At 42.3% G+C, this 19,125-nt stretch overlaps 1 protein-coding gene across 1 annotated transcript in view; it reads left to right on the forward strand.

The window, feature by feature from the left end:
- Window positions 1-14,798: 14,798 nt before the first annotated feature.
- The window catches only part of LOC121508975 (protein jagged-1a-like), a 30,528-nt gene continuing 26,201 nt past the window's right edge, over window positions 14,799-19,125 (forward strand). The window contains exon 1 of the mRNA XM_041786121.1: window positions 14,799-15,189. Coding sequence (XP_041642055.1) covers window positions 15,130-15,189 — 60 coding nt within the window. The 5' untranslated portion in view covers window positions 14,799-15,129. The remainder of the gene's footprint in view (window positions 15,190-19,125) is intronic.

Raw genomic sequence — 19,125 nt, forward strand, 5'->3', positions numbered from 1 at the left:
GTTTAGATGAACTGGAAGCCAGTCAACAATGGCTGCTGCTGGTGTAGCCATTAGCTTGGATGTAGCTATAATATGTAGCTATAATATCTTAAATCTTTTGTGAAACTCGAGCAGAGAACGACACTTAAAGTTTGACCTTCTGACCAGCTCCTCCGTTATAAACGGAGCCTTACTGTTGAGCTCGGTTACTAACTGCTCATGTCTACTACCTGACTTTGTCTCATCGCTCTGATTGGGCCGTCATAAATGTGACAGACAGAATGCTCCTCCAATCACCTTTCTTCTAAGTCCCGCCCCTCCTGAAGACTTTCTATGGGAGCTTTCCTAGGATGTGGAAAATCTCCGTGCTGTGGCTGAGGTGTGTGAGTTTAGACTCCTGCGGTCGGAGAATAAATCCGTCATCTCATTTTAAACCCACCCACTCTGAAAACCATCACGTTCAGGCTCTCTCACCTTTAAGAGGTTAGCTCAGTGATAACGCGTGGCTGCTTTATGTCTTCGTTTCAAATATTATTCCCCCAGAAAACCTTAGAAAAGGGAAACTTTTTTGCTGCTATATACAATTTTTTTTTGCCACTTTTCCCTCATTTAAGCTACTGTTTGTCATCAAATAACCCTTTTTCACTTTTTTTTTTGCCATTTTTGCCTCTTCTTTTTGCCACTTTTTTCCCGTTTTTGCCCTTTTTCACCATTTTTTGCCCGTTTAAGCACCCTTTAACCATTAAAAACTAATTTCCTATTTTCTTGCCTATTTTTGCCACTTCTTTTATCCCTTTTTCATCATTTTTGCCACTTTTCACCCATTTAAGCTACCCTTTGCCATTAATTACTATTAGTTTTCTAATTTTTTTTCTACTTTTGGAACATTTTTTGCCACCTGTAACTCATTTTTAACCCATTTCTGCTACTTTCTGACCATTTTTCCACTTCTTCTCCCCATATTTTCCTGTTTTGCTGCTTTTGGACCATTTTTACCCCCTTTAACTTGTTTTTTTTGTGCTACTTCTCGCTGTTTTCGCCACTCTTCACCACATAGATTGTTGCTCTTGCAAAGGTATGTTTCAATAATGTGGCTCTTTGGTTGAGTAACGCTGTGTTAGATAGTGTCAGGCTTCCCATGTTAGCATAGCGACGTTAGCTTTGACAACAGAAGGAAGACCAGCCTCCACCAGAACCAGACTGAGCCAAGTGGACCATTAGACCTGGACCTGGATAGGTAAAGAGCCCAGGTTTTTTCTTTTTAAAGCAGAATTGTCCTTTAAATGGATGAACTCTCTGCGTAACCTCACAACCTCAGGGTCTTCCTGGTGGGTTTCTGGAGGTCCTGCTCTCACAGGGTCCACGTTCCTGCCATGAAGTCCGCCATTGTTCTGGACCTAAAGTGGCCCTCAGCTCTGACTCCGCCCCCTCCCAGGTGAACCCACCGTTTGAGGTTGTCTCGCTCCTTTCTGGTCAGATTTAAGCATAACGGACGGCTCGCCGGGTTGGAACCCCACCGTGGCTCTGCGGCCGCCGCAGTCCGCCATTGTTCCTGCTGAGGCCGGGGTGGTCATGAATAGCCAATAAAAAGCCCATCGCTCCTGGAGAAAAGGTGCCCGCAGAGCGTGTGATGGCCTCCATAGAGCGCTCAGCGTGGAAACCATCTGTCCGCTGGCCGTGTGAATGGGATAATTGAGTGTTATAGAGAGCAGAGAAAAGATCTGATTGGTATTCTTTAGAAAGAGCCAGGGGTTTCACAGCACATCTGCCCCTCCGCATTCACCACCATTCACTGGGAGCTCAATTAGCACACTCAATTAAGCCCTCATAATCCTTTTAGCGCTCCTCCCAACGCCACGCCCGCCCGCCAAGGAGAAGTGTCACCAAACGAGACTTTAGTGACTGTTTTCTTTAGGAGGAAGGAGGAGACAAAGCAGTGTTGGTCCTCCAATACTCCACAGAAGAGCTGCAGCTGGCAGCGTCCGCGGCTCACCCTGACCGCCATTGTTCCCGCCTTTTCTCTCACACTAACAATCACTCAGAGGAGCTCTGAATAGAAGGGCGCATGCAGGAGATCCAGGAACACGGTCTGAATGCCCACAGTGTCAGCCACCGTGAAAAGAGGCTGATTTAATCCCCATTAGTGCTGCGTGAGCCAGAGCTCATGAATTTAACGGCCTTAATGTGAGACACCGGAGCGCTAACATCATAGCATCAGATAAACTCCAGAGCGCTAACATCATAGCATCAGATAAACATCAGAGCGCTAACATCATAGCATCAGAGAAACACCAGAGCGCTAACATCATAGCATCAGAGAAACACCAGAGCGCTAACATCATAGCATCAGATAAACATCAGAGCGCTAACATAGCATCAGAGAAACACCAGAGCGCTAACATCATAGCATCAGATAAACATCAGAGCGCTAACATCATAGCATCAGATAAACTCCAGAGCGCTAACATCATAGCATCAGAGAAACACCAGAGCGCTAACATCATAGCATCAGAGAAACACCAGAGCGCTAACATCATAGCATCAGATAAACACCAGAGCGCTAACATCATAGCATCAGATAAACTCCAGAGCGCTAACATCATAGCATCAGAGAAACACCAGAGCGCTAACATCATAGCATCAGAGAAACACCAGAGCGCTAACATCATAGCATCAGATAAACACCAGAGCGCTAACATCATAGCATCAGATAAACTCCAGAGCGCTAACATCATAGCATCAGAGAAACACCAGAGCGCTAACATGATAGCATCAGATAAACACCAGAGCGCTAACATCATAGCATCAGAGAAACACCAGAGTGCTAACATCATAGCATCAGATAAACATCAGAGCGCTAACATAGCATCAGAGAAACACCAGAGCGCTAACATCATAGCATCAGATAAACATCAGAGCGCTAACATCATAGCATCAGATAAACTCCAGAGCGCTAACATCATAGCATCAGATAAACATCAGAGCGCTAACATCATAGCATCAGAGAAACACCAGAGCGCTAACATCATAGCATCAGAGAAACACCAGAGCGCTAACATCATAGCATCAGATAAACTCCAGATCGCTAACATCATAGCATCAGATAAACTCCAGAGCGCTAACATCATAGCATCAGAGAAACATCAGAGCGCTAACATCATAGCATCAGAGAAACACCAGAGCGCTAACATCATAGCATCAGATAAACACCAGAGCGCTAACATCATAGCATCAGATAAACACCAGAGCGCTAACATGATAGCATCAGATAAACACCAGAGCGCTAACATCATAGCATCAGATAAACTCCAGAGCGCTAACATCATAGCATCAGAGAAACACCAGAGCGCTAACATAGCATCAGAGAAACACCAGAGCGCTAACATCATAGCATCAGATAAACTCCAGAGCGCTAACATCATAGCATCAGATAAACTCCAGAGCGCTAACATCATAGCATCAGATAAACATCAGAGCGCTAACATAGCATCAGAGAAACACCAGAGCGCTAACATCATAGCATCACAGAAACACCAGAGCGCTAACATCATAGCATCAGATAAACACCAGAGCGCTAACATCATAGCATCAGATAAACACCAGAGCGCTAACATCATAGCATCAGAGAAACACCAGAGCGCTAACATCATAGCATCAGAGAAACACCAGAGCGCTAACATCATAGCATCAGATAAACTCCAGAGCGCTAACATCATAGCATCAGATAAACACCAGAGCGCTAACATCATAGCATCAGATAAACACCAGAGCGCTAACATAGCATCAGAGAAACACCAGAGCGCTAACATCATAGCATCAGAGAAACACCAGAGCGCTAACATCATAGCATCAGAGAAACACCAGAGCGCTAACATCATAGCATCAGATAAACATCAGAGCGCTAACATAGCATCAGAGAAACACCAGAGAGCTAACATCATAGCATCAGATAAACATCAGAGCGCTAACATCATAGCATCAGATAAACTCCAGAGCGCTAACATCATAGCATCAGATAAACATCAGAGCGCTAACATCATAGCATCAGAGAAACACCAGAGCGCTAACATCATAGCATCAGAGAAACACCAGAGCGCTAACATCATAGCATCAGATAAACTCCAGAGCGCTAACATCATAGCATCAGAGAAACATCAGAGCGCTAACATCATAGCATCAGAGAAACACCAGAGCGCTAACATCATAGCATCAGATAAACACCAGAGCGCTAACATCATAGCATCAGATAAACACCAGAGCGCTAACATCATAGCATCAGATAAACACCAGAGCGCTAACATCATAGCATCAGATAAACTCCAGAGCGCTAACATCATAGCATCAGAGAAACACCAGAGCGCTAACATAGCATCAGAGAAACACCAGAGCGCTAACATCATAGCATCAGATAAACTCCAGAGCGCTAACATCATAGCATCAGATAAACTCCAGAGCGCTAACATCATAGCATCAGAGAAACACCAGAGCGCTAACATCATAGCATCAGATAAACACCAGAGCGCTAACATCATAGCATCAGATAAACACCAGAGCGCTAACATCATAGCATCAGAGAAACACCAGAGCGCTAACATCATAGCATCAGATAAACACCAGAGCGCTAACATCATAGCATCAGATAAACTCCAGAGCGCTAACATCATAGCATCAGATAAACTCCAGAGCGCTAACATCATAGCATCAGAGAAACACCAGAGCGCTAACATCATAGCATCAGATAAACACCAGAGCGCTAACATAGCATCAGAGAAACACCAGAGCGCTAACATCATAGCATCAGAGAAACACCAGAGCGCTAACATCATAGCATCAGAGAAACACCAGAGCGCTAACATCATAGCATCAGATAAACACCAGAGCGCTAACATAGCATCAGAGAAACACCAGAGCGCTAACATCATAGCATCAGATAAACACCAGAGCGCTAACATCATAGCATCAGATAAACACCAGAGCGCTAACATCATAGCATCAGAGAAACACCAGAGCGCTAACATCATAGCATCAGAGAAACACCAGAGCGCTAACATCATAGCATCAGAGAAACACCAGAGCGCTAACATAGCATCAGAGAAACACCAGAGCGCTAACATCATAGCATCAGAGAAACACCAGAGCGCTAACATCATAGCATCAGATAAACACCAGAGCGCTAACATCATAGCATCAGATAAACATCAGAGCGCTAACATAGCATCAGAGAAACACCAGAGCGCTAACATCATAGCATCAGATAAACATCAGAGAGCTAACATCATAGCATCAGAGAAACACCAGAGCGCTAACATCATAGCATCAGATAAACACCAGAGCGCTAACATCATAGCATCAGATAAACACCAGAGCGCTAACATCATAGCATCAGATAAACACCAGAGCGCTAACATCATAGCATCAGATAAACACCAGAGCGCTAACATCATAGCATCAGATAAACACCAGAGCGCTAACATCATAGCATCAGAGAAACACCAGAGCGCTAACATCATAGCATCAGATAAACACCAGAGCGCTAACATCATAGCATCAGAGAAACACCAGAGCGCTAACATCATAGCATCAGAGAAACACCAGAGCGCTAACATCATAGCATCAGAGAAACACCAGAGCGCTAACATAGCATCAGAGAAACACCAGAGCTCTAACATAGCATCAGAGAAACACCAGAGCGCTAACATCATAGCATCAGATAAACATCAGAGCGCTAACATAGCATCAGAGAAACACCAGAGCGCTAACATCATAGCATCAGATAAACACCAGAGCGCTAACATCATAGCATCAGATAAACACCAGAGCGCTAACATAGCATCAGATAAACACCAGAGCGCTAACATCATAGCATCAGAGAAACACCAGAGCGCTAACATCATAGCATCAGAGAAACACCAGAGCGCTAACATCATAGCATCAGATAAACACCAGAGCGCTAACATCATAGCATCAGAGAAACACCAGAGCGCTAACATCATAGCATCAGATAAACACCAGAGCGCTAACATAGCATCAGATAAACACCAGAGCGCTAACATCATAGCATCAGAGAAACACCAGAGCGCTAACATCATAGCATCAGAGAAACACCAGAGCGCTAACATCATAGCATCAGATAAACACCAGAGCGCTAACATCATAGCATCAGAGAAACACCAGAGCGCTAACATCATAGCATCAGAGAAACACCAGAGCGCTAACATCATAGCATCAGAGAAACACCAGAGCGCTAACATCATAGCATCAGAGAAACACCAGAGCGCTAACATCATAGCATCAGATAAACACCAGAGCGCTAACATCATAGCATCAGAGAAACACCAGAGCGCTAACATCATAGCATCAGAGAAACACCAGAGCGCTAACATCATAGCATCAGAGAAACACCAGAGCGCTAACATCATAGCATCAGAGAAACACCAGAGCGCTAACATCATAGCATCAGAGAAACACCAGAGCGCTAACATCATAGCATCAGAGAAACACCAGAGTGCTAACATCATAGCATCAGATAAACATCAGAGCGCTAACATAGCATCAGAGAAACACCAGAGCGCTAACATCATAGCATCAGATAAACATCAGAGCGCTAACATCATAGCATCAGATAAACTCCAGAGCGCTAACATCATAGCATCAGAGAAACACCAGAGCGCTAACATCATAGCATCAGATAAACACCAGAGCGCTAACATCATAGCATCAGAGAAACACCAGAGCGCTAACATCATAGCATCAGAGAAACACCAGAGCGCTAACATCATAGCATCAGAGAAACACCAGAGCGCTAACATCATAGCATCAGAGAAACACCAGAGTGCTAACATCATAGCATCAGATAAACATCAGAGCGCTAACATAGCATCAGAGAAACACCAGAGCGCTAACATCATAGCATCAGATAAACACCAGAGCGCTAACATCATAGCATCAGATAAACACCAGAGCGCTAACATCATAGCATCAGAGAAACACCAGAGCGCTAACATCATAGCATCAGAGAAACACCAGAGCGCTAACATCATAGCATCAGATAAACACCAGAGCGCTAACATCATAGCATCAGAGAAACACCAGAGCGCTAACATCATAGCATCAGATAAACTCCAGAGCGCTAACATCATAGCATCAGATAAACTCCAGAGCGCTAACATCATAGCATCAGATAAACACCAGAGCGCTAACATCATAGCATCAGAGAAACATCAGAGCGCTAACATCATAGCATCAGAGAAACACCAGAGCGCTAACATCATAGCATCAGATAAACACCAGAGCGCTAACATGATAGCATCAGATAAACACCAGAGCGCTAACATCATAGCATCAGATAAACACCAGAGCGCTAACATCATAGCATCAGATAAACTCCAGAGCGCTAACATCATAGCATCAGAGAAACACCAGAGCGCTAACATAGCATCAGAGAAACACCAGAGCGCTAACATCATAGCATCAGATAAACTCCAGAGCGCTAACATCATAGCATCAGATAAACTCCAGAGCGCTAACATCATAGCATCAGATAAACATCAGAGCGCTAACATAGCATCAGAGAAACACCAGAGCGCTAACATCATAGCATCAGATAAACATCAGAGAGCTAACATCATAGCATCAGAGAAACACCAGAGCGCTAACATCATAGCATCAGATAAACACCAGAGCGCTAACATCATAGCATCAGATAAACACCAGAGCGCTAACATCATAGCATCAGATAAACACCAGAGCGCTAACATCATAGCATCAGATAAACACCAGAGCGCTAACATAGCATCAGATAAACACCAGAGCGCTAACATCATAGCATCAGAGAAACACCAGAGTGCTAACATCATAGCATCAGATAAACACCAGAGCGCTAACATCATAGCATCAGATAAACACCAGAGCTCTAACATAGCATCAGAGAAACACCAGAGCGCTAACATCATAGCATCAGATAAACACCAGAGCGCTAACATCATAGCATCAGATAAACACCAGAGCGCTAACATCATAGCATCAGATAAACACCAGAGCGCTAACATAGCATCAGATAAACACCAGAGCGCTAACATCATAGCATCAGAGAAACACCAGAGCGCTAACATCATAGCATCAGAGAAACACCAGAGCGCTAACATCATAGCATCAGAGAAACACCAGAGCGCTAACATCATAGCATCAGAGAAACACCAGAGCGCTAACATCATAGCATCAGATAAACACCAGAGCGCTAACATCATAGCATCAGATAAACACCAGAGCGCTAACATCATAGCATCAGATAAACATCAGAGCGCTAACATAGCATCAGAGAAACACCAGAGCGCTAACATCATAGCATCAGAGAAACACCAGAGCGCTAACATCATAGCATCAGATAAACACCAGAGCGCTAACATCATAGCATCAGATAAACACCAGAGCGCTAACATAGCATCAGATAAACACCAGAGCGCTAACATAGCATCAGAGAAACACCAGAGCGCTAACATCATAGCATCAGAGAAACACCAGAGTGCTAACATCATAGCATCAGAGAAACACCAGAGCGCTAACATCATAGCATCAGAGAAACACCAGAGCGCTAACATCATAGCATCAGAGAAACACCAGAGCGCTAACATCATAGCATCAGATAAACACCAGAGCGCTAACATCATAGCATCAGATAAACACCAGAGCTCTAACATAGCATCAGAGAAACACCAGAGCGCTAACATCATAGCATCAGATAAACACCAGAGCGCTAACATCATAGCATCAGAGAAACACCAGAGCGCTAACATCATAGCATCAGATAAACACCAGAGCGCTAACATCATAGCATCAGAGAAACACCAGAGCGCTAACATCATAGCATCAGATAAACACCAGAGTGCTAACATCATAGCATCAGATAAACATCAGAGCGCTAACATCATAGCATCAGATAAACACCAGAGCGCTAACATCATAGCATCAGATAAACACCAGAGCGCTAACATCATAGCATCAGAGTATTACCTCACTACTGATGTGAGTCACTACATAAGAAGCTGGGTTCAGTCCAGACACATGGAAAACTGTTCTGTGGTCACAGTTCCACAGCCTGCGGCTCTGATGGTGAGGGGCCCCGTCCCAACCTTTCTGAGGTTCAAACTGAGCTGACGGTTGTTGGTCAGACGTCTCAGTGTAACATCAGAGAGTTGTCTGTGGTCTACTGTGAGTCAGATATTTGTCTATGACAGCACTACTCAACCAGAGAGCCACAATACTGAAAAATATCTTTACAAGAGCCACAATCTGAGAGGTGGAAAGTGGAAAAAGCAGCTAGAAGTAGCAAAAAAAAAAAAAGTTAGAGGTGGAAGAATGGTCCAAAAGCAGCAAAAATGGGAGAAGATGCGGTGATAAAGTGGAAAAACGGTCAGAAAGTAGTAGAAATGGGTGAGAAGTGACAAAAAATGAGTTACAGGCGGCAAAAAAGGTGCAAAAGTGGCAAAAAATAGAAAAGTAGCTGTATTTAATAACAAAGAGTGGCTTAAGTGGGTAAAAAGTGAAGAGAAATGGTAAAAAGAAGTGGCAAAAATGGGCTAAAAATAGGAAACTAGTAGTATTTAATGGTTCAAGGATGTTTAAATGGGCAAAAAATGGTGAGAAAGGGAAAAAATTGGACAAAAGTGATAAAATCGAGAAAAAGTGGCAAAAAGAAGGGAAAAAGTGGTATTCAATGACAAAACGCCGCTTTAATGGATGAAAAGTGGCAAAAAAAAATGGTAAAAAGCAGCAAAAAGTTCCCCTTTTCTCAGGGTTTCTGGGGGAATAATTTTTCAAATGAAGACATAAAGGAGCCACACGTTAGGAATCACTGAGATAACCTCTAAACCTCTAAAAATGACTTCAAGTAGCAATAAAAATAAGTTAAAGGTAGCAAAAATGGTCAAAAGCAACAACAGTGGGTGAAAATGAGGAGGAAAAGCAGAAACAGGGGTCAGAAAGTAGCAAAAAATGGTTGAAAAGGGGAAAAAAATGAGTAACAGGCGACATAAAATGGAACAAATGTGGCAAAAAATGAATGAAAAGTGGCAAAAATGGACAAAAAACAGGAAACAAGTGATACTTAATGGCAAAGGGTAGAGTAAATGGGTGAAAATGGCAACAATGGAATAAAAGTGTCATAAAGAAGTGTCAAAATGTGCAGACGTAGAAAAAAGTGGTATTTAATGGCAACAGTGCAAAAATGGGAGAGAAGAGGCAAAAAATAGTGAAAAAGGGCAAAAATGGAAAAAATAGCAAAAGAAGTTGCAAAAATGGGCAAAAAAGATGAAACAAGTGATATCTAATGGCTAAAGGTAGCTTAAATGGGTGAAAATGGCAAAAAAGTTTCCTTTTTCTGAGGTTTTCTGGTGGAATAATATTTCGAATAAAGACATAAAAGAGCCACGTGTGGGTCCAGAGCCTCAGGTTGAGCAACACTGGTCTGAGATGTAATCATTGGTTTTATTTACATCTCACAGTGACCCAGCTTTTTTGAAACTGTTGTAAAGAGCTGGGTCAGATATGTTGGAGCGTTTGAGGGCATAGCAGCTGAATATGACTGAGACTGTCCCCCTATGGAACCAGGACTTAAACTCCTAGATGATTCTGACTTCATGACTTCATTCCTGAAATAAACTCGTCTTTATGAACTGTGGCAAAAACTAAAATAAAGTGAAATTGTCCTTAATTTGAAAAACAGACAGCATCTTTAGAAGAAAGGAAGTGTTGACAGATCTGAGTGTGCAGGTGCTTCAGAGCCTCGGGTGTTTGTAGAGGACCTGCTAGAAAACTACACACTTACAGCCGGAGTCTATTACACTGTTTATGACGCGTGTGTTTATACTACATCTGCACTGGAGAAGGAGGATGTTTCTAGAAGGACACTGAGCTCTGGACCACCCTGACTGTGATATGTCAGCGTTACTCCTCTGGTTTAATATGCAAACAGAACCATTGCTCTGTCTCCTCTGGTTTAATATGCAAACAGAACCATTGCTCTGTCTCCTCTGGTTTAATATGCAAACAGAACCATTGCTCTGTCTCCTCTGGTTTGAATTCTACCCAGGGATGAAAATAGACATGCAAATGAGAGCTCCTGTAGGTTTTAAAGGGTTAAAGGTCTGATTCAACAGGATGATGCAGCGTTAAAACCCAAAACCCAAGAACATTATATATATGTATATATATATATATGTGCCCTAAAGACATTTTCCCCTCACAGTGCTGCAGAGCAAACAGCGTCTCTGTGAGTCATTCATGTCTAAAATCAGAACACAAAGAGGCGTCGGCCTCAAAAATGTCCCTTCAGGAAGTTTATTCAAGCCACAACGCACGCATTTTTGTCTTTTTGTCGTGCACCTTCAGGAGTTTATTGTCTGGAGGGTCTCTTTTTTCACTTTCTCTGTAAAATCAGAACGTCTCATTCATAAACAGCAACACAGGCCACATTTACTCAGAAACACTGAACGACTTTCATTTACAGTTTAACATTTGTCAGTGCTGAGATGGCAGCGCTTTATCATCACCATGCACAGAATAAATCTGCAAAACAGACAAAAAAGCTGAAAGCTCACTCCAGGAAATACAGACGACGTTTGATGGAATGCAAAAAAGTTTGAGTAAAAATGTAGAGACATTTCATGAAACACAAAAAAGTTTAAAAAACACAAAATCACAACATTACACATGGAAAATAACACGTTATAAAACCCCAAAATACTCTAATATCAGCATTTTTTATACTTGAAAACATTTGATAAAATTCAGACACATTTTTAAAATATTTAAATGTTTGTAAAAAATCCTACGAGTGAAATTCAAAGAGTTTTAGTTAGAAAAAAAAAGATTTTTAAAATTCAAACAGAAGAAAGCATCTGTTAGAGCAGGAACATGTAAACGGTTAAAGTCTGAGTTTTTCAGTGAATCTTTGTGGTTTCAGTAAAATGTTCTAACAGCTGATGGTCGATCTGTTCCACCGTGTTTATCGTCCTTCCTCTGCAGTAAAAGCTGTTAAGAAAGTTTAAAATTCAAACACCATGGATGCTGCTGAGGATGGATCCTGGAGATCTTTGCTGAGGATGGATCCTGGAGATCTTTGCTGAGGATGGATCCTGGAGATCTTTGCTGAAGATGGATCCTGGAGATCTTTGCTGAGGATGGATCCTGGAGATCTTTGCTGAGGATGGATCCTGGAGATCTTTGCTGAAGATGGATCCTGGAGATCTTTGCTGAGGATGGATCCTGGAGATCTTTGCTGAAGATGGATCCTGGAGATCTTTGCTGATGTTCAGAGATGAAATGAGGACTTCTCCTGGCTGAAATATAAAGATGTGCTTTTATTTTGAAGTTCTGCTTGGATGTCACATGACCAGCAGTGACCCTCCTGTTTGCTTCGTTTCACAAAGTAAAGAGCGTCTCCATCTAACGACGTTTCCTTCAAACAAACGGAGGAGCCGTCAGTAAACACAGAGAGCTTTGAACCAATCAGAGGGATCGTTGCTCAGATTATCAGAGAAGGAGGTTTTTAATCTGAACCTCCTGACAGGGTTCTTCAGCTCATTCATGCTTTTTAAATCACTTTACTTTGTCCTTTTAGGTGCACAGTGGTTTACATTAAGGCAGAGGTAGATCCTGTCATCGCTGCTCGATTAATAAAATTCAGTATGAATAAAGTTTTAAAGGAGGAACATAACGCTGCCAGATAGCGTCATAAATCAGGAGAGTCAGAGACACATGCTGAGGCCTTGTACCGCCGTTTTCTAACTATCAGTGCTCCAGCGGGTTTATCGGCCCCCTTGGCCCCCCTCTGAGTCCAGCAGTGACCCTCAGCTCCACCTGAAGGCCGAGCATCCCTCCTCTGATACTCTCCACAATCCAAAACCACCAAACGAACCATCCAGATATCTGTAGACCCAGAACCAGACCCCCTGGTTTTCCCTTCTATCCTATCAGAGTTTGAGACCCTGGTACAGTGGAGACCCCAGTCCAGGATCCTGTGAGTTCAGAGGGTCTGGGAGTGTGGGGGCGGGGCTGGTCGGGGGTGTGTGTTTCAGTAACAACAGTCCAATAATCTATTCATGGCCGTCCTCCAGGGAACAGAGCCCAGCTGCTCCAGTCTGAGAATAAAGAGGAGCCACCTTTGTTCTGTCGCTCTGTTTCATGATCCCCACGCCCCCCCCCCCCCCCATCAGACCCTCCCCTGACTCCTTCACTGCCTCCTTTCATTCCTCCACTCCCTCATTCAGCACACTCACGTGTTATCAGTAAATAAATCAATCATCTGCATAAATACTAGAACAGGTCTCTGAAATAAAAGAGGAATTTTAAATGAAAAGGATTTTTAGAATAAATCAGCTGAACATGCAGACTGTCAGCACGGCCAATCACAGACAGGAATGGACCTTTGTTTTAATTAGAAATGAGCCTTTAAATTTAGTGTCATCACTACAAATGAACACCTGTGGAGGTCTAATGATAACGAAGATTAGATTATTAAATGGAATTAAGGAAAAGCAAAATAAAACAAGGAGGTGGAGCTTTAGTCTATAAAGGAGGAGGCTGGGGTGGAGGAGGTGGAGCTTTAGTCTATAAAGGAGGAGGCTGGGGTGGAGGAGGTGGAGCTTTAGTCTATAAAGGAGGAGGCTGGGGTGGAGGAGGTGGAGCTTTAGTCTATAAAGGAGGAGGCTGGGGTGGAGGAGGTGAAGCTTTAGTCTATAAAGGAGGAGGCTGGGGTGGAGGAGGTGGAGCTTTAGTCTATAAAGGAGGAGGCTGGGGTGGAGGAGGTGAAGCTTTAGTCATATATAATAAAAAAAATGTACAAAAATTAAGCATTACATCTAATGCATAATATCTCTGCTACAAAAAGTTTTAAAGTGTTTTTTTGACGCAGATTTCAGGTTAAAATTTTTTGCAACTTCTGCGATTTGAAAACTGCAGCAGGCCATACTGGGATTTAATGTAATTTTCAATGAATTGTCCAGCCCTAGTTCAAATGTGTAAGAGGGAAAAATGGGCAAAAAGGGTCATAATTTGGTTGCAAATGACAAAAATATTTCAAAGAAGTGATGAAAATGGGTTAAAATAGGCAAAAATAGAAGAAAAATGGCAAAATGGATAAAAGAGTGGCTCAAAGAGGATAAAATGAGGGAAAAGTGTTTTAAAGGGGTGAAAGAATGGCAACAATTGGGTGAAAAAGGCAGAAAGCGGTTAAAATGAGTCCATACTGGTGTTAAATCTTAATTGTGGAGGACCCAGTCTCCAGGACTTTTAGGGTCCAGACAGTTCTGTTGTCAGACCTGCTGCAGTAAAGATAACAGGATTAGATCTCACTGCTGATGACTAAAAACCCAAATAACACTACAGTAATGTTAGCCAGGCCACAATATGATCTCTGTGGTTGGTGGTGCAGAGGTTCCTGATGAGCCCTGGTCTCCAGACTAAACCTGGTCCTGGTGCAGAGGTTCCTGATGAGCCCTGGTCTCCAGACTAAACCTGGTCCTGGTGCAGAGGTACCCTCCTCTATGTCCTTATTCATCTGAAATATCAAAAACACAGCTAACCTTCATAGTGGACCAGGGTTTTCCTGAGTCCCCTTATTCCCCCTTTAAAGACAAACGAACTTCTTTCAGTGACGTCTGGTCCTTTTTGACATTCAGGGCCACCGTAGTGGTGGCAGCTTTTGAAGGGAACGTGCTGAATGTTGGAATAGTGACAGATGAGGCTTTTCTGTCATTCCATCATTATCAGGAGGATGTTAGCTCTGCTTTTAGCTCCTCAGTGCCACATCACCTCAGCACCTCCATGAGAACTCTCTGCACACAAACAGCTGACATTAGCATGCATGAGTGGGCGTGGTCTGTGTGGAGGCCCGCCCCCTCACCGAGGCTATTACCCAGCCTGCTCGGTGTTGTCAGTAGTCCTCCAGCTGCAGGCAGAGACGGATCAGTGTGGTAGACCCAGAGGAACCAGACAAAGCCTGCTCTCTCTCCTCTCCGGACCTGCTCTGGATCTTTCTGGAAGCTTCTCTGCAGCTGTGCATGTCCCGCACAGAGGAGGGGGCCACGCACGGAGCCGGGGGTCCCACCGAGAGTCAGAGACCCTGAGAGCCACAGACAGCAGCTCCCCGCCGGGATGACCCTCTCACGGAGCTCCGCCCTTAGCCTGCTGCTGCTGCTCTGCGCCTGCGTACAGGTACGCCTCACTACACCTGATTTATGACTGAAAGATGTTTGAGGAGAGGAAGTGATGCTCAGACACCACAGATGTTCAGGATTATAACTCTTTAGGACACGTGCTCATGTTGACAGCTGGTCTCTGAGTCTAGGCTGTCTCTGTCTCTGACCCTGCCTTTATAGTTCACGTGAGGGTTTTCATCTCTGAAGTCTCTGTAGAATCACCTTTAACCCTGAGGACACAGGTTCACGTCCTGATGTCTGCAGGAGTCAAAGATAGTCTCTGATCGATGCTCTGACAGGGGGGTCAGACTCAGCCTCAGCAGGGGCCCAGTCCTGAATTTGGGTCTAGCCTGAGGGTCAAGACCTCATTTCACCAGTAATGAATAATAGTGAAAAACTTAACATTGATGATAAATGATTTTTGGACTAAAAAAAGTCAAAAATAAAAAAAAGTCATGACTTTTAACAGTAAAAATACTGGAGGAAATTGAAAGTCATGAGCTGTAAATGTCAAAACATGACAAAACTCAAAATCATGAGTTTAAAGGGTCAAAAGATATGATAAAAAAATATAAAATTTTGAATTTTAAAGGTCAATATTTGGGATTAAAGGTCAAAGTTAGGAGTTGAAAAAGGTCAAAAAATGAGAAATAACACAAAATAATGAGTTAAAAAAGTGAAAATATGAGATAAATTTGAAAATCAAGAGTTTTAAAGGTCAAAATTTAAGATGAAACTCTAAATCATTCATTTTAAATGTCAAATTATGAGATACAATTTAAAATTAGGAGTTTTAAAGGTCAAGAGATGACAAAAAAATTTAGACTTAAAATAAAAATGTTTATATTTGTGATTTAAAGTCAGAGTTAGAGTTGAAAATGTCAAAATATGTCTTAAAAATTAAAATGATGATTCTAAATGGTCAAAATATGAGATAATATTCAAAATCATGAATTTTAAATGTCAAACGATGAGATAAAATGTAGAATTTTTAATTTTAAATGTCAATATTTGGGATTAAAAGTTAAAATTAGAAGTTGAAAAGGTCAAAATATGAGAAAGGTCAAAATCAAGAATTTTAAAGTTCAGAATATAAGATAAAACTCTAAATCATGATTTTAAATGTAAAGTTATTTGAAAAAATAAATTATGAGTTTTAAAGTTCAAGATATGAGAAAAAAAATTAGATTTTAAATAAATAATGTCAATATTTGGGATTTAAGGTCAGATTTAGGAGTTGAAAATGTCAAAATATGTCTTAAAAATTAAAATTGTGAATCTAAATGGTCAAAATATGAGATAATAAGTCAAAGTTGTGGTTTGAAAAGGTCAAAACCAGAACTTTAAATCATTATTGTGAGATGCAAATTAGAAAATGTGATAGAGAATTTAAGATAAGTTCTAATGAAAATATGATTTGATCTGGTGGGCCGGTATAACTGGACCAGGGGCCGGATTTGGCCCCCGGGCCTTGAGTTTGACACCCCTGCTCTGACATGTGTGGCTTTATGCACATTTTCCTGGAATCCTAAATTTCAGAGCAGTGGCTCTCCACAGAGTTTGACAAATGAAAAGAGTTCAGTCTTTTTAAATGTTCAGACGTATTTTATAACTTTATGATAATTATTTAACCGTGCAGAGCCTCCAACAGCCAGAATTCTCCTCCATTTCTGCAGGAGCCTAAAAGATTTCTGAAGTCTGAGCGACTTAGGCATTTCTGCAGCACCAAGCATTCTTGACTGGTCAAACCTTTCTGGTGGGGATCGTCATGCATCGGTATCGGCAGATAGACGCCTGTGACGTCAGTCATCAGGGCGGCAGAGACGAGCTCTGCTGATATCTGGATATAATCCATAGACATTGTTGTGACTGAACAGGAGTCTGAACTCACCAGAGTTCAGGGATACCTGACCAGCGTTGTTTTTGATGAACTTCTGAAAATAAAGCGTGTTTTTTCACAACGTCCCAGTCACCCAAACCCTCCTTCTATGGATTAGATATCAAACAGCAGGAATGTAAGTCTGATTCCTGCAGGATAAAATGTTTATCACCACTAGAACCCCAGCAGGTCTCAGGTTTAGCAGGTTTGGGTATTTAGAATTAAAATCTGTGGTACCTTAGATAAAACTGGTTTATATAAACTTTTAATGTACTTTGTTGTTTCATAAAAAAGGTTAGTGTGGCAAGTGACAGTGAGTTTTGTATTGCATTATGGGAAATGTAGGATCCTCAGGACCCGGAGTCTTAAGTACGGCTTTAGGTGGACTCTGTCTGGTTTTAAAGCTTTCCCCAGTCTGCATTTTTAACAGTTTTTAATGATCTTTTATTATCTGCTGATTCTTCTCTGATCCTTTTAGCTCTACAGCTGCCTCTGACACAAGCCTCAGTCCTCAGCTGGTCTGGTTTAGGTCACAGTTTTACTCTGGTCCAGGTCCTAGATCAGCAGACTTGGTGATTCTACTTTCTCTTTTCAAGCTGAGTCCCTCAGGGTTTATTCTAGGACCGGATCTGTTCTCACGCTGGGCTTGATTTTTAAAAACCTGGTTTATGGCACTGCCTCTATGCAGATGATACTCGGATATTCCTGTCTGGGGCGCGCCGGTAGTCGAGTGGTTAAGGTGGCACCACGTACGCAGGCGACCATTTCCTGCATGTCTCTCCCCGCTCTCTTCCCTGTTTCCGACTCTATCCACTGTCCTCTCTCTCATAAAGGCACAGAAAAGCCCAAAAATAAATCTTAGAAAAAAAAGATATTCCTGTCTGAGGAGCAGTGAGTGGTCTGCTGGTTTGTCTAAGAACATTAATAATAAATACACCGCTTTCCACATTATTAAGCAAATGACATTTTTCTCTTATTTTCATAAATATTAATGCAAATGTCAGAGTATTTTTCTAGTCAACAGCTGTTAGAGCATAATTCAGATGTTTCTGAAAGAAACTTCATAATGATAACCATTATTTAAAAATAAAACCTCTAAAGTCACTGTTCCACATTATTAATCAGGACAGAGTTTTAAAAGATTTTATAGTTTGTAAAGAGGTGAAAATGGTCATGTGTTGAATCTGCAGCATTAGGAGGTCATATTTATTGAAATCAAAGCTATTTCAATCAAAAACATCTGAACAGGACAAGTTCCATGTTAACATAGGAGCCCTTCTCTGATATCACCTTCACTATTCTTGCATCCATTGAACTTGTGAGTTTTTGGAGAGTTTCTGCTTGAATTTCTTTGCAGGATGTCAGAATATCCTCCCAGAGCTGCTGTTCTGATGTGAACTGCCTCCCACACTCATAGATCTTTAGCTTGAGGATGCTCCAAAGGTTCTCAGTAGGGTTAAAGGTCAGGGGAGGATGGGGGCCACACCATGAGTTTCTCTCCTTTTATGCCCATAGCAGCCAATGACACAGAGGGATTCTCTGCAGCATGAGATGGTGCATTGTCATGCATGAAGATCATTTTGCTACAGCAGGCACGGTTCTTCTTTTTGTACCATGGACGAAAGTGGTCAGTCAGAAACTCTAGATACTTTGCCAAGGTCATTTTCACACCTTCAGGGACCCTAAAGGGGTCTACCAGCTCTCTCCTCATGATTCCAGCCCAAACATGACTGGTTAGGGGGGGCTGAATAGTAGGTTTATACACGACTGCAAGCCTCTGGAGGATCCTACACCTTGAGGTTGGTGGGACTCCAGAGGCACCAGCAGCTTCAAATACCTGTTTGCTGCTTTGTAGTGGCATTTTAGCATCTGCTCTCTGAATCTGATGAATCTCTGTCAGAAACCTTCCTCATTATGCCTTTGTCTGCAGGAACCCGTCTGTGCTCTGAATCAGACTCTAATGTCTTCACAGTACGATGATCACGATTAATTTTTGCTGAAATATCTCATGTTTTCATTCCTTGTCCAAGGCATTACACTATCTGAGGCTCTTCAGCAGCAGAGATCCTTTTT

Source organism: Cheilinus undulatus, linkage group 4, assembly GCF_018320785.1.
Source record: "Cheilinus undulatus linkage group 4, ASM1832078v1, whole genome shotgun sequence".
Lineage (NCBI taxonomy): Eukaryota > Metazoa > Chordata > Actinopteri > Labriformes > Labridae > Cheilinus > Cheilinus undulatus.